The 15,415-nt window shown below is 40.0% G+C and overlaps 1 protein-coding gene across 4 annotated transcripts in view; it reads left to right on the top strand.

The window, feature by feature from the left end:
* Positions 1–12,763, top strand: part of GRIA1 (glutamate ionotropic receptor AMPA type subunit 1) — a 270,354-nt gene extending 257,591 nt beyond the window's left edge. For 2 of the 4 annotated variants that reach the window (XR_004985576.2, XM_045577002.1), the window contains 2 exons: positions 3,179–3,313; positions 9,682–9,819. Coding sequence is in view for 3 of the 4 variants with exons in the window: in XM_045577002.1 (XP_045432958.1) it covers positions 3,179–3,294 (116 nt within the window). In the remaining variant the exon portion in view is untranslated. Of the gene's footprint in view, positions 1–3,178; positions 3,314–9,681 lie in introns of all 4 variants that reach the window. The other 2 variants (XM_036423636.2, XM_036423635.2) reach the window with 1 other exon arrangement.
* The last annotated feature ends 2,652 nt before the right edge of the window (positions 12,764–15,415 follow it).

The following is a 15,415-nucleotide window of genomic DNA, read 5'->3' as shown; positions in this document are numbered from 1 at the left end:
CAAATTCCATATTTTCCCTTTCCCTGGTCATAGCTGGGAAGCTTGTAACCTGCCTGTGAAGCATGAATATAGCTGTTTGTATTCAAGTCTGTAAGGAAGTACCCTCTTGTAGGAACATGATGGACTAGAAGAGGAATCAGAGGTCTGGTCCTCAAATAAAAGGGATTATTGTTTATCTCTTAAAATACCTTATCATATTCCAACTGAGTGAGTCAAAAGAGAGTCAATAAGGGCAAATTAACAGAATACCAAGGCCTTGGGCCTTCTTGAAAGAATTAAATTTGGTGCTATCAAAAAGCTAATGGCACACATAAGCAATATCATAAAACCATATCTACATGTAAACTCAACCATATGGGCTAAGATGACACCAACATCAGCCCTTAATTCTCCACCCTATCAAATTGTGTCAAATTTGGACAATTGTGCTAATCTAAGTTTGCCTTCTGATATTGGTGGTGATAGGACTCAGGTGCCCTGTTCAGTCCAGAGTATTTCCTGACCCCTGCTACTACAGAACTGAGGTGGCATAAAGAAGGATCAATCCCTAACTAGTTTGACTCAGTGGATAAAGCATCTGCCTGTGGACTGAAGGGTCCCACGTTTGATTCCCCTTTAGGACATGGTGCTGGGTTGCAGGCTTGATCCCCTGTAGGAGGCGAGCAGGAAGCAGCCAATCAATGATTCTCTCTCATCATTATTGTTTCTATCTCTTTTTCCCTCTCCCTTCCTCGCTGAAATCAATACAAATTTAAAAAAAAAAAAAAAAGAAGGATCAATGGCACTGTATGCCCTACAAGATGTGGTAGTCCCAATACCACCTACTTTACTCCTTTGTTTGTATAGGATGTGCCCCCTCCCCACACACACACACATACATGCACTGGTCTCCATGGGTCAGAGACCTCCTTCAGGAGTAAGGGATGTTCTCTATATCCAGACACAAGCAAAAGCTTAGTCACTGGGCATTCTTCCTTCTGCAGTTATATGGACTATGCCCTCAAACTCCACTTCCATGTGAATATCTAGCCCTACTTCCTTCCCAGATATCCATATATCAGAAGTAGACAGTCCACCTTCTACAGCCAGAAGGCAGATGCTCTCTTAGTTTTTTTGTGTGTGTGTTTTCTAAGAATAGTAACAAAAGAAGATGCCCACCACTCTTTTCTCCTTGAAGGCTATCCACACCAAGGTGAACCTGAAAAGACCACGAGGAAGGAAACAGAAAGAGCCTTGGTGATCCAGAGATGCATGTTTCACTTTAGCTAATGAAAGGCTGGTCAGCTTATGAAGTCAGTAGGACTTCTTCTTTTCCTTACATCCTTTTGTCTGCCACCTTCACCCAGGCTTGTTCTTCATCCACTCCCTGTGAGCATCATTGTCACTACACTTCCTTTGTAAGGTGTAAGCTGATAATACATTAACATGCCTTCCTATCACAACCCTAGTCCTATCCACACAGAAAAGTTTTATGGGAACTTCTGCTAACCGTGGACTCTAAATTACTATCCAGAAGCAGAATTACAAACCGCTTGAACAACAAACATGGAGATATTTTGAGTGTTCTAAAATGTCATGCCATGTGGGATTTGCTTGTTCAACCAGCTCTTGAACCAAGTAGGATACTCATTTTTGCACATTTCCTTTATCACACCATTATACCAGAGCAGATGAAATTCTACTCCTTTGAATAACCACTTCCTCTTCTTCCAAAGCCAAAATACTGGCAGATAACTCTGCTTTAGATAAGGATGCTTCTGGGGAGGGAAGACACACTTCTATTTGCCAGCTGCAGTCCCCTAGATCAGCCCTGCTGAATCCTGTACAATGCACCAAGTGAACTAGGGGAGAAGTAAATGATTTGGTCAGCAACAGACCCCTTTCCACATACCCAGATTCTAATTGGCAGAGATCAAAGGAGTCCCTAGGGCAAGACAGTTCACCCTTTGTGTGACTCACCTAAAAAAAAAAAAAAAACACAAAAAAAAAAACCATACACACACATATAATACAAAGAGAGATGTAAATGCTCTATCTATCCAGTGCCATCAATTGTGGTATATGCCTGTGCCATCTGGGGTGTGCATTTATGTATTTCAATGAGAAACTTGTACCTGAGCAAACACTATAAGCAAAGGTGGTAGAGCCATCTTGACATCTGGGGATGGGTATTCTTTCAGGACTTAAAGATGTTCTCTTGCCTGTGTCAAGAATTTCACCCAGATTCCTCTCTCCCTGAGCCACCAGTTTGGTTTGATTGTTCGCACCACTTGGGAAGGTGTTGTCTCCTCAGTCCCTACCTTTCTCAGGCTCCACAAAACAAGCTATGTCACCTCCTACTGGAAATGGGTACTTATCCCTAAACCCTTAGAAATTATGCACCTTGCTCCATGACCCTCATCCAAAGCCAATGCAAGATCTTTTACCTCAGGCAACAGATTTCTAAATGCAGCTACCTGAGTCTGTCTACAGTGGTTTTTAGAAAGCACTTCCAACATAAAAATGACACTAATTGAGCATAATTATAAGGACTTAATAGAGCCATATTTCTACTTCACTGCATTTTTATTATTCCAAGCCCCCCGTTTTTTTCCCCCCTAAATTAGAACTCAAAGCAGTAAGTTAAATGTATACATTGGTAGATCTTTTATTATATGTACAATAACTGTCTTATTAAATTGAAATCAAATGCACATATAAGGGGAAGTTCATTTTAAGTACTAACTCACAGAAAAATGCCCAGAGACATAATAAGCAAGGCAAATGTGTTGCTGAGCAACAGAAGAGATAGAGAGCAGAAACCTAGCTGAAAATTAAGGGACAATTTTCTGAAAGAATGGAGTAAATTCAAAGGTACAGATCTTATAGAAGCTGCCCTAAATTTGTGGCATCACCCCTCCCACAGATCAGGCATGTGGGGGTGGGGGATGGGAATGGAATGTAATTATAAATTAAACATATTCATGGATGGTTGGAAAATTGTTATACACACACACATTTTTCTGGGGAATGTTTAATACTCTGTCAGTGAATAAAAAGCCTTTCCTACTATTATGAATATTAAAGAGGGTGATGGGGTTGAGTGTATGCATGTAAAATATTGTTACTTAGATGGTATCTAGTCTCTTGGCTCACTTTACTCTGTTCCCCTCTCCCCTTTCCCTTCTCCTCTTCCTAGGACAAGACAAGCGCTCTGAGCCTCAGCAATGTGGCGGGTGTGTTCTATATCCTGATTGGAGGACTTGGACTAGCCATGCTGGTTGCCTTAATCGAATTCTGCTACAAATCCCGTAGCGAGTCCAAGAGGATGAAGGTGGCATCGTCTTCCCGGGCCTTTTCCCCTATCCTGTTGTATTACACAGCTATGTTTCCTGGGATACTCCCTATTAGAAAGGGTGGGAGTGACAGGAGGTTGAGGTCAGCCCAAGACAGGGTGAGAAAGCTGCTATGAGGAAGGTGACAGGGAAAGGGGTAAAGGAAAGGAAAGAATGGAAGGAAGGGAAGGGAGGAAGGGAAGGGAGGAAGAGAAGGAGGGGGAAGGGAGGAAGAGATGGAGGGAACAAGGGAGGGAAGAGGGAGGGGAAGGGTAGGGGAAGGAGAAGGGGAAAAGGAAGGGGAAGGGGGGAAGGGGAAGGGGAAGAAAACAGTAAACATAAAGCCCAAAAAAATAACTTCAGCCAAAGACGGAAAGTGAGATTAAAAGTTAAGAGTTGAAGTGGACAGTGAACACAGCATGAGGCAAGAGTGATGGCTACTAAGGTAGATTCTTGCTGAGCTTGCATTAATAGAAATGTAGCTCCCAATATAGGGGAGAGAGTTCCACCCTCTGCAAAATGGATGATCTTGTCATGCTTGGTGAGTTAGATCTTTTCTTAGCTACTACATTGTAAGACAAGCTTTGGCAAAGAACATCATGCACAGAAAAGGCTAAAAAGATTCACTAGATAACTCCAAACCACATCAAATATAGCTGAAGGCAACTAACTGGAGAAAAGAAGAATTATAGAGGATATGAAAATTACCTATAAAAATATAAAGATTTTTCAAGTGGGAAAGAAAACAAACTAGTTCTATGGGATCTAAAAGTGTACAAGAACTAATGATCAAAAACTATAGAGAACAGATGTTAGCACAATAAGAGAGGTCTACTTTCTTTCAGATGTATCCAGAAATGGAATGGACTGTCCCAAAAAGTAGCATGCACCCCATAACTGGAGGCATACAAGTAGAGGCTAAGTAACTCTTAGCAAAAATATAGACTGAAGCATACAAAGGGAGTTGGATTACATGACCTTCAAGGCCCCTCACATTTCATCATTTAGCTTCAATAGGAAAATATTTATAGAAATGGTAATAATAAGAATAAAACCATGAGCAAGACATCCTGATGAGACAGAGAGGGGTTAGATGCAACCTGTGGCCTTCAGCACCTTCAACAAAGACTGACACAGAAAAAGTACTCAGAGAAGCAACCTATGGTATAGATAGGAAGTCCTACAGCAATATAGAGGAAAAAGAAATTAGAGAAGTCTTCCAGGTACGGCAGAAATTAAGAGGGAGCACAAGTAGGATTCCAACCAACAGAAATAGAGACAGGCATGGTCACTCTGAGATATGCACCCTAGGCTGTTGCCTTGACTTGACTTAAAAGATTCACTGGTAGGCTTGACTTTTCTATAATGCACTCTAAGGTGCCCATTTTAGAATATGCAAGTGCTTCCACACTCACCACACCCACTATTAAATCACAACCAGAGACTTCTGCATCAGCCCTACACATATCTCTAAGATCATTCTTAGAGAAGATATTGCTGGGCATTTATTTCCCTTGTTTGGAAACTCTGTATTCAGCTCTGTACACAGAAACTTTTAAGTTTGGGGAGGAGGGCCTTCTGTCCTGGCATTCAGCATTTCCATATCATGGCTCCATCCTAGTTTCCCTTCCCAGGCAATCTGCTCTTCTTACATACTCCATACTCCAACTACACATCTATGATTTCCACCCATGTGTCTTTACACAAGCTCTTCTAGTCTTCTGTCCCATTGGGTCCATTCAAAAGGTGACTTTCCTAAGATATAAAGACAGGAACAGTTAAGGGATGGCAGTCTGATAGTATTTGGTCAAAGGTCCTAGAAACCCCTTAATCCTACCTTTGACCAATTCACCCACTACCAGGTTTAAGAACAACACATAGCAAAAGCATGGGCCTTAGACCTTAAACCTAGACTAGATTTCCTTGTTGTGGCTAAACACAACAAGGTCTCCTAGAACCTACACAAAGCTTCCTTTGCCTATTATATCCAGAACATAAGGACTCCCCTAACTTACCCTTTTAAAGTGACAAAAGGTCACTCAAGATACAACAAGGGGAACAGGAGAAGAGTTAGGTGAACTGCAGCTTTTATAACTCCCCAAAATCCTCCCATGGACCATAATCTAAACCACTGGGTTTGGGATTGCCCAATACCCATCACAGCAGCCCTTTCTTACTGCTCCCTTAGGACACAGTGCAATATAACGGTCTAAAGCACAGGCTCTAGAATCTGAATGTCAGAATGTAATCCAACTTGCTCTATTTATTAACTGTGTCATCTTAGATAAGTTTCAATAGCTCTTTGATCCTCATTTTCTGTAAAATGGAGCTAGTGGTAGTTCAGACCTCATAAAATTGTGACGATTATATGAAAAAAAATGGACATAAAGAGCTTAGCAATATGTCTGGACTATAGTAAGCCCTCCATAATAACCATATGCTATTCATTGCTCAGCATTGGTGATGCAGTTGGGAACAAAACAGACACAGTGTCTGCTCTCAGGACACTGAGAGTTTGATGAAGAAGACAGAAAATGAGCAAATACACGTATCCAATAAGTGTTACAAAGAAAAATGCCCAGTGCAGTCAAGTTGTGATCAGGAAATGGTGGCTGGGCAGGTCAGAAAGGCTTCCTTGAGAAAGCAATGTTTAACATCTGAAGTATGAAGGAAATTCATGGAAAGAGAGTTGCCAGGAAGCATTGCACAAGTGTGAGAAACTCAAACACCAGAACTCTTGCCCAGAAATCAGAATAAAGCCAGGGTGACCAGGATACAGGAAGTCAGAGGGAAGAGAAAAAATATAAGAGTTGGGAACTCAGAGTTGGATTCGGGCAACCAGAACAGTTGTATCTAATTTAAATTGTCATAAAGCAGCAAAGTATAACCTAAGACAAACTCCAAATTGGACTCTCCACTTCTCACATCCTCCACTTTTCCCTCTGCCTGGAAAATAGACCAGAACCTGAGTTCTTATCTGCTCCCAAAGAAAAATAACCCCCAGCTCTCCCACCCCCAGAAAGCTGCTGACCTTTCATAATTGCATGTGGCTATACTACACAGGTCATGTTTAAGCCATCACAATTGAGGCTTTGTACATTTCTGTGGAATTAATGAGCAGCTGAGAGACCTGGTGATGCTTGAAAGGGGGTTGGGAGGGTACATTCATCCCAACAGGCGGTCACTCTGGCTCTTAGCACACATGCTAGGATAGAATCATTTCTGAGGTTTGAGCTTTTATTGGGGAGCTCTATGACATGTGGAGCCTGGACAGACTTTTCTTAGAAAACAAGCATCTGAGAAGTTGGGATGAAATCATTGTTATGAAAAATGAAATGAGCCAACTTTGAACTTTTCACTCACTCTTTTCTCCCTGAGTATCAATTTCAAAACAATATCTGTAAGGATGACATTTAAAAACAGCTGGTATGTCAAAACTAGACAAGGGAAAACCACATTTCCCTTAGGCAAAAAGGGAAACTGCTTTTGCTTATGACAGATTAGTACGGGGGGTGGAGGGAGCAGAAGAACCATAGTTAAAAGGCACTAGACCCCATAACTGTAACCTTAAGCAAGTCAGTCATAAGTCCTCAGTTTCTCTATAACACATGTGTCAAACACAAGGCCCGCGGGCCAAATCCGTCCCGCCAGGCCTTGCAATGTGGCCCGCACTGCGCTATCATCACTGCACTCCGCTGCGTTTCCATCACAATGATAGTTTATGACTGTTCAGTAAACCATTCGGCCCGCGATTTAGGCTGGATTTTAGATTTTGGCCCCTTCTCTGATTGAGTTCGACACCCCTACTCTATAAAGTGAATGAAATTACCTAGATCAGTGTATATCAACCTTGCTTATATAATTGAATCACCTGGGAAGTTTTTAAAATTCAAGATATACAAGACACACACTATCCTATCAAGTCAACATCTTTGGGATTAGGTCTCAGGCTTCAATGTTGTTGTTTGTTATTGTTTTCCAAAATTTCCTAAGACTCCAATGTGCAGCCAAGTTTAAACTAGTGAGCTAGTCATTTTTAGCATTGCTTTCCACTCCAAAGTGTGAGCTCTCTTCATCTCTTCTCTTGAGATCCATAAAAGTGTTAGAAAGGAAACCAATTATCAGGCAGAACCCACCACCAATAGATGTTAGAGGGTTTTAACTACATCTTGGGCTATGTTCTCTCACACTTTGATAGGCAGCAATGCTGACTGACTGTGCCACCAATCTTTTCCTTTAAGATAAATTGAATAAGTACTACCAACTTCAATGGGAATGTGTGAGACCTTTTCAGAAACAAAGCCCAAGATCATTAGAATGTTCTTTAAACTTTTTGATTTTAATTAAAGGGATGTGATAGAGAAAAAATAATAGGAGGTAGACATTTCAAGTTAACCTATAGACGTTTCCATATTTTATAAACACATACAAAGTTACTTTCTTTTCAACATTTTTAGGTGAGAATAAGTAACCATTAATACTTCATGTTTTCATTTCACATTTCCCCCAGAGAGCATTACAGTGGTATTTATTTGGCCTTGACTTAGAAGAATGCAATCCAACCTTCCTTTTCAGTGGAGGACAACCAAGACAGAATATAAATAAATCAACTCTGAGGGTTTGAGGAAGAGACAAAGCCAGTGTGGGTAGAACATCATATGGGGCAAGTTTCTCTGAATCGTTGATTTTAAAAAGAAATAACATTGAAACACATTGACAGAATTGCCAGTAATAAGAAGATATTCCTAACAAAGTATTGCAGAAAGAAAAAAAATTGGGTCAAAACTGCCCTGGTTAGTCAGTCTGGCCAAAGTAGGTAGACATTCTTCTTGGGTCACTAGCATATAATGATATGCAAAAGAGAAAGCCATACAATTTTTAAGAAGGATCCTATGTGGTTGGGTTTTCTTAGACAAAATTCAAGAATATCGATTAAGCATCTTACTACAAGCTGGACACTCTTGGAGATAGTTAAGGAATAAAAAGATTTGGTCCTTGCCTCTCTCCAGATAGCTCCCTTAAAGAAGATGAAACTTACATACCTGAAGCAGAACTGTTACAAGAGAGTGCATAATGTATGAGTACTAAGGTGAGGAAGTCCAGCACTTACTGGTACAGTCTAGGATGGCTTCAAGAAAAATGTGAGAATGGAATACAGGATGAGTAGGGTTGGCCTTCAAGAAAAAAACCTCTCAACTTATAGATAATTCTTCTTTATGTTGATTCCCACCAAAACACACACACATACACACACACACACACACACACACACACAAAAAAAAAAAAAAAAAAAAAAAAGCAAGCCCCACCTCAAAAATTATATGAGGATAATTTAATAGGAAGTTAAGAGAGGAAGAAATATAGGTTTGAAATTCATATCATTCAAGTCATATCATGAAGTTTCTTTCTCCAAAGGAACTCAGAACAGCACCCTTCTTCCTCTTGTCTAGGATATGGTTTTAACCCTATATTGTATTCTTGAACATTCTCCCTAACTCATCTGATCTTTGGGTGATTATTGGAATCATTTTCATATCTAGAATTCCAATAATCTAGAAATCACAAAGCTTATAAGCACTGATCTAAAGTCAAGCTGGAATTGCAGGTGATATGTACTAATAGGAAGCATTTGACAGATAATGAACCTTGCAATGCATTCACATTTTCTTTAGCACATACCCCTTTGCAATTACTTTTTGCCTATTGTATTATTCAACTAAGTCCTACATTTCCTTAACACATGCTGCCAATAGTAGGATAGCATTTCCCCTGAAGTAAATTAGAGAAAATTTTTTATTTTAATCCAACAATAACACAGCCTTAATTTTTAACATTTTAAATAATTGTTCACATAGTGGCATCACTCTTGCTAATAAAAGCCTGTAGGTACATACATAATCATATTTCATAAACCTGGAGATTTAAATGGTCTAGAGAGGTAAGAAGATATGCACAGGGTCACATGAATAGTGGATGTCAGAACTAGAACTAAAATTCAAGTTTTCTAAACCCCATTTCCAGAGCTTTTCCATTTGGTTCATGTTGCTACATTATCATCAATACAACCATAGAACTATTTTACCTTTAGAAAACACAGAATATAAGAACCAGAAAAGATTTTAGAGATCACCCGATCCAGCAAACCTCATTAAACAGAGAACTTAAGATCCAGACAGGGGACCAGACATTTCCAGAGCCGTTCAACAGTTTTGTGAGGTCATGGGAAGTCAAAGTTAGCATTACAGAATAGGAAGGGAGTTGGATGGGTGAAAGGATAGGGGTGACATTTTAAGTCCATTGTTGACTCTTTCTCCTTGCCAATCATTGCCAAGGACCTGGGGAAGAACCCCATGGTCCTCCTGAAAAGGGTTTCTGTTTGATCCCACAGCAATCCATCAATGAAGCCATACGGACATCGACACTCCCCCGAAACAGTGGGGCAGGAGCCAGTGGTGGTGGTGGTAGTGGAGAGAATGGCCGAGTGGTCAGCCATGACTTCCCCAAGTCCATGCAATCAATTCCCTGCATGAGTCACAGTTCAGGGATGCCCTTGGGAGCCACAGGATTATAACTGGAACAGATGGAGATTCCTTGGGGAGCAGGCTCGGGCTCCTCCAACCCCATCCCAAGCCCTTCAGTGCCAAAAACAACAAAATGAAACGCAAACCACCACCAACCACTATGACCACAAGGAGGAGGATTCAACAGATTTTCCTGAAGAACTGAAAACCATTCTGCTATCCCTTTTCCTTTTTTTGATGTTCTTTCACCCTTTTCCGTTGCTAATTAAGGATGATAAATCACACTGCACTGCAATAAGGGGAAATAACCCTATCTAAAAGAGCTTGTGTCTCTGACAGTAGTGTCATCAGAACACTAATGAGGAAACTATTGTTTTCTTTTAATTCATTTGTTAATGTGTCTTAGTGTGTGCAATATTTTCTTACTAATTCTTGTGGTTTGCAGGTTCTGTTAGGCCCCTTCCTTCTCCTTACTTCTTATTCCCAACTCCTTACCCACCCCTCTTCAGTTTTCAGATTGGAGATTGGAGGTTTGTTCTACTTACAAGCAAAAGGAAAAAAGCAACTTTCGAACTAATTCATCATGAGAGCTCTCCAGTTACCCTCTAGCCTATGGCTCCAAGCCCTGGATGGAAATGGAGGTCACTGAAGGAGGGAGCTAACTTCCCCAGACAAAGCACTGCCTAAACACTGATTTAGCTGAGAATGCGTTTGAAAAGCAAGTGAGACCAAGGATGGCGGAGAGGGCAAAGGCAAGTGTGCACTCAGAGGAGACTCATGGAGTTATTGCTGGGAGCCAGATAAAACTTCCTTTAATGTATAAGAGCCATCTCATAGGCCTTAGGTGGAATGCTATATTTCTTCACAGAGTCAACCTCCGCCCTGAGAAGTATGTCTTTCTAACTACATTCAAGCCCAAGGGCAATTGGCCTCCTGAGCCAAATAGAGACTTGGGAACAGCTGGCAGCCAGGAAGATAGCACCCATGATTTTCGCTTCTCATTTGCTTAATATCTGAGCAGGAGCCCCACTGAGGAATAGACTCTTTCTCTTTGAAGCCTCTGATATGAGGGAAAATGCTATGCAAGCTAAGTGCAAAAGAAAGGTAATGAGAGAATTTTGGAAAAGGAAGCTTCACTGAAGCCCAAAAGCAATAGAACCTTCCATGATGCGCTCTCTCTTTGTTAAGAGGCTGAATATGATGCTTAGGGTTTCACTGACCCAGAGAACTTCATGTCCATATAAAGTGTTACTTTAGCATGTGGCCAGACAATTTTCTAAAAAGTAAAATACCCAATGCTTTATTACTTGGAGGAAGAAAAGGAAATGGATTACATTGATAATGACATTGAGGTCCTTAAGATCCCTGCCCCAACTTTTAAGCCAAGGAGGCAGACCTTCCCCCCAGTTAAAACAGAATGGAGATGTTACATTCTGGTGACCAGAGTCAATACACCCAAGATCATGAATACAAAGCTAAACTAAAGCAAGTCTGGAGAGGTGACAGGGCTTGTGGAGAGAAGCCCAGGCAGACTGCAACTTTGGTTGGAAGGGTGCAGTTCCTAGCACATGGCTTTCCTGGAGATCCTAACTATCACTCTTGGTGCAATTGGCTTCCAGCTCTCCAGCAGCCATCTCCTAGGTGCATGATTCAGTGTGTGCCATGTGTCATTAGCTTTTATTGATAACCATATTCTGGCTGTTCCCTTATCCCCAACTTCTATCCAGTCTTCTCTGCTAGGGGTTATTATTAGCAATTGACAAACTAATGGTTTTGAAGCCTGCCTACAAGTAGGCAGCATGATTGGTTTCATCTGTAGATTCTCTCAGTGGACATCCACCACCTCTATATCCTTCCCATTCTTCTTTCATCAGCCATAGCAAAGAATCATTCCAAAATCAAACTCTTTGCCCTTTCAACTCAAGTGTTGCTCAGTCTCTCACATGTCAATGTGGGAATGGTACATGAAGCAAGACCCTTGAGGTGGATTATCACTTTTCACTACTGCCAGCTGATGTCCTCCCCAGCCCCTGCCCTCTTGACAGATTTTTCTCAGCCCTTATCCTACCACTTCAGAATCTGGTATGACCCGCCATTAGGGAACCTACATTTCAGAGGAGTTGGAAACAACACTGTACCATTAACATGCTTCAAAGACCTTTGCATTTGGCCTGGTAGGATGACTCTCCAGCTACTGAGCTCACCAGTAACATGATCTGATGGTGAGAGGCAATCTGTGCTAGAAATGAAGGTCTATGCTAAGTGGAGGTCCAAGACTCCAATGGAAAATATTTTTTTGTCAATGGAGAAGTGACAGGGAAAAACAAAAGCAAGGGCATAAAAGTTAACTTGTATTATGTATTTTTACTACACTTTTCTTAAAAATAGAACAATGGGAAAACTCTGAAAGATTGACATTTTTCTCAACAGGAACCCATACTTAACAGTTCTAGCTTTCATTAAATTTTGCTCTTTGGTACTTGGGCCTTTTATTTAACACCTATATTTGTTTTAACTCTCTTGGCAGATGTGTGGAAGGACTTTTGCTTGATCAAACACTAAATTTTTTGTTTGTTTGTTTCTGTTGGCTTTTTTCCAAGTAGCCAGGTTTATTTTTTTTCTTCGTTTTGCATTTGCATAAACTGAAAATATCACCGAGAATTAAATCACTGTGGATCCATTATCTACTTTTCATATTTGTTCATTCCATTGTGCCATTTCTGAAGCCGGAGCTCTAGGACTTATGTGATTTCCTTATTGTGGAACCAAAGTCCACAATTTTTAATGGTGGTTACTATGCATGACTCACAAACAGATCTCAAACAAGTCACTTCAGCTGAACTGAATTGTTGTGAGTTATTCATCCAAATAGGATAGCAAAAAAATACAAAAACAAAAAAAACAGAAAAAAAATAAAAGAGACAGAGAGTGGTATCTTATTTTCAAGGGCTATAGTTACAATTGCATAAGGAGTCACTTGTAATAGTCATAATACCTTTAAGGAACTGGTTGGCTCACAGGGAATGTCTCTCAGACATCCCCAAACTGGAAGCCAAGTGATGTTCAGAGAATCACAAGAAAACCAAATCTAGACCAGGTTTCTAAGTAGATAATCTTACTCCTCAGACCACAATTCTTGCCTGAAAGCTTTTCTTTTACTCAAAAAAGAGGGCTCCTGTGAAGAATCTGACATTCGTTGACACTTCAATATTGAATAGCTCCAAATGTTTTCTTTCCTAAGGAATGCTACATATTAATATGGGTCAAAACTTTAAAGGCATTTCAGGTAACAATTACCATGATAGAAAAGGGAGGGGAGGGGGGAAGGAAAAGAAACTAACAGACTTGTAGTAGCTCCAGGCATTGTAGTCACCTCCATTCAGGGTGACATTGAATAAAGAAGCAGGTAACACCAACATGAGGAGAAAACTGATCACCTTACCATCAAATAGTTGGGACAATTATAATGGCTATAAGAACACTTATTAAGGACATACTATATTAAGCACACTTAATACCATTTTATATCATGACAATGATCTCTAAAGTAGGGCCTTACAAAAGAATTCAGATTTAAAGAGATGACATTAACTTGCTCAAAGTCCTGTGACAGAGCCAGGATTTGAACTGGGTTTGCTCAAATACAAAGCCTTTATGTTATCCACCTCTCTGTTAACCAAACTATGATGCATGATAGTCAGAAAAAATAATAGGCAAACAGTTTTCTACCTTTCCATTATGCCAAAGTAACTTAAAATGTTTAAAGCTACACTTGTCACACCTTTGAGAAGGTCAGCCTATTCTATTGGGCATAAGAGCTCACTAATCCAGAAAAAATTGCCAAAAGGGAAGAAGAGGAAAAGTTTCTTTAGCCCCTTTAAAATGGATCCAGGCCAAGAGACAGCAAGGAAGATGGGGAACTGAAAAGCAAGTCCCCTGCAGAATAATTGATTCAGCCTGGGGAAGGATTCTCAGGGCTGTTCTGAAGAAATGAAGCTATATGTCTGTGTGTACAGGACCATGATCAGTTCTGGGGGTTACAGGCCAATGCATTTAGCACTCAGCTAAAGAGAGGAGTTCCTAAATAAAAGCATAATAAATAAATAGATAAACAAATAAATAAATAAATAAATAAATAAATAAATAAATAAAATGGTGTTCCTAACAATCAAAGTTTCCCCATGAGAGTATTAGACTAATTCTGGAGTTGGGACAAACCCCTATCAAGGAAACTCTGCTGGTGTGAAAGTTGACACATACATCCTCTACTTTTCCTTGTCTTGCATATTTTATAGCCCTATTTAGGTTATCTGATCAGTAGCACTCTAATATATACTAAGAGGGAGTCATCAAAGCCCTACAGAAATGACAATGGATATCTTTCACTGAAATAATGTCAAAAATCAATTTATCCTAATTGAGAGACAAGATGGCAAGTTCCTTTCTTACCAAATGCTAATGTTCTCTATAAGAAAGAATGTCTATGGAAGTCCACTATTATCCCACTTTACAGATAAGAAAACTGAGGTTCTTGAATAAGAAGCTACTTCCCCCAAGATCACCTTGTGAGTAGAGAAGCAATGTAGTACCGTGGAAAGGCCAGAGATTATAGGGTTCACATTACGTGGCTTCTCCTTATTCATGTCAACTTTAAGCAAGAAAATTAAATACTCTGACCTCATTTTCCTTATCAAAGAATTGGGACATCTGATGTCAAAATAGGCAGTGATTCTCTTCCCTAATTGCAAACTGGAATCACCTAGGGAACTTTAAACAAAATCACCAACCCCCAAAATCCTTCTCCAAATACAGTGTGCTAGAATGAAGGCATAGTTGTTTTATTAAAGCTTCATTTGTTTGAACAATCATGTTATTATAATGTGCAGCCAGAATTGACAATCACTAAATTGGGCCATCCAAAGAAAATGCTCATGAAAACATCATTGAAAATTACAAAGCACTATTATTAGTGGTATTTTACCAACACCATAAACCAGGTTACCTGATGACAGTCAAATCTCCATGGTCCCAAGAGAAAAAAATGCCTTTATAGTCATCTGATAAAAAAGAAGAAAAATACATAGGTCCCCAACTTGGGCTCTGAATGCTACTTTATCAATTAGGTATGTTTATAACAACATTCTGTTAGGGGAAGACAGAGACACAAGACATTAGGGATAAAATACAATCATCAGAGGTACATCCTCAGGAAAGGGAAGGTTCAACTTTGTGAAATGAGTCAGCCTTCAGCACAGCCAGTTATTTTCCAAACTATGTGGCTTTTTCCATTAAAGTCACCAAATCCCACCACCTGCATTTTAAACAGTCTATCAGAAAGCATTGCCTATCAGCTTCTTCCTTCATGGGCACTGTGAATCCCACTGGTGACACCTTTAACTTCTCTTTGATATTATGCTAGGATTTCTTATACCTTTCATTTAGCCCTTTGTTCACAGTATTATAAGGTAAGGATTTATTATCCCATTTACACACAAGTAAATGAAAGTTCAGAGAGGTTCAGAAACCAAGGTCATTCAGCCAACCAATGATTTGGCCTGGATATTAATCCAAGTCTGTCTC

Source organism: Pipistrellus kuhlii, unplaced genomic scaffold (genome assembly GCF_014108245.1).
Source record: "Pipistrellus kuhlii isolate mPipKuh1 unplaced genomic scaffold, mPipKuh1.p scaffold_m20_p_8, whole genome shotgun sequence".
NCBI lineage: Eukaryota > Metazoa > Chordata > Mammalia > Chiroptera > Vespertilionidae > Pipistrellus > Pipistrellus kuhlii.
This window is presented reverse-complemented; position numbering and strand designations above follow the sequence as displayed.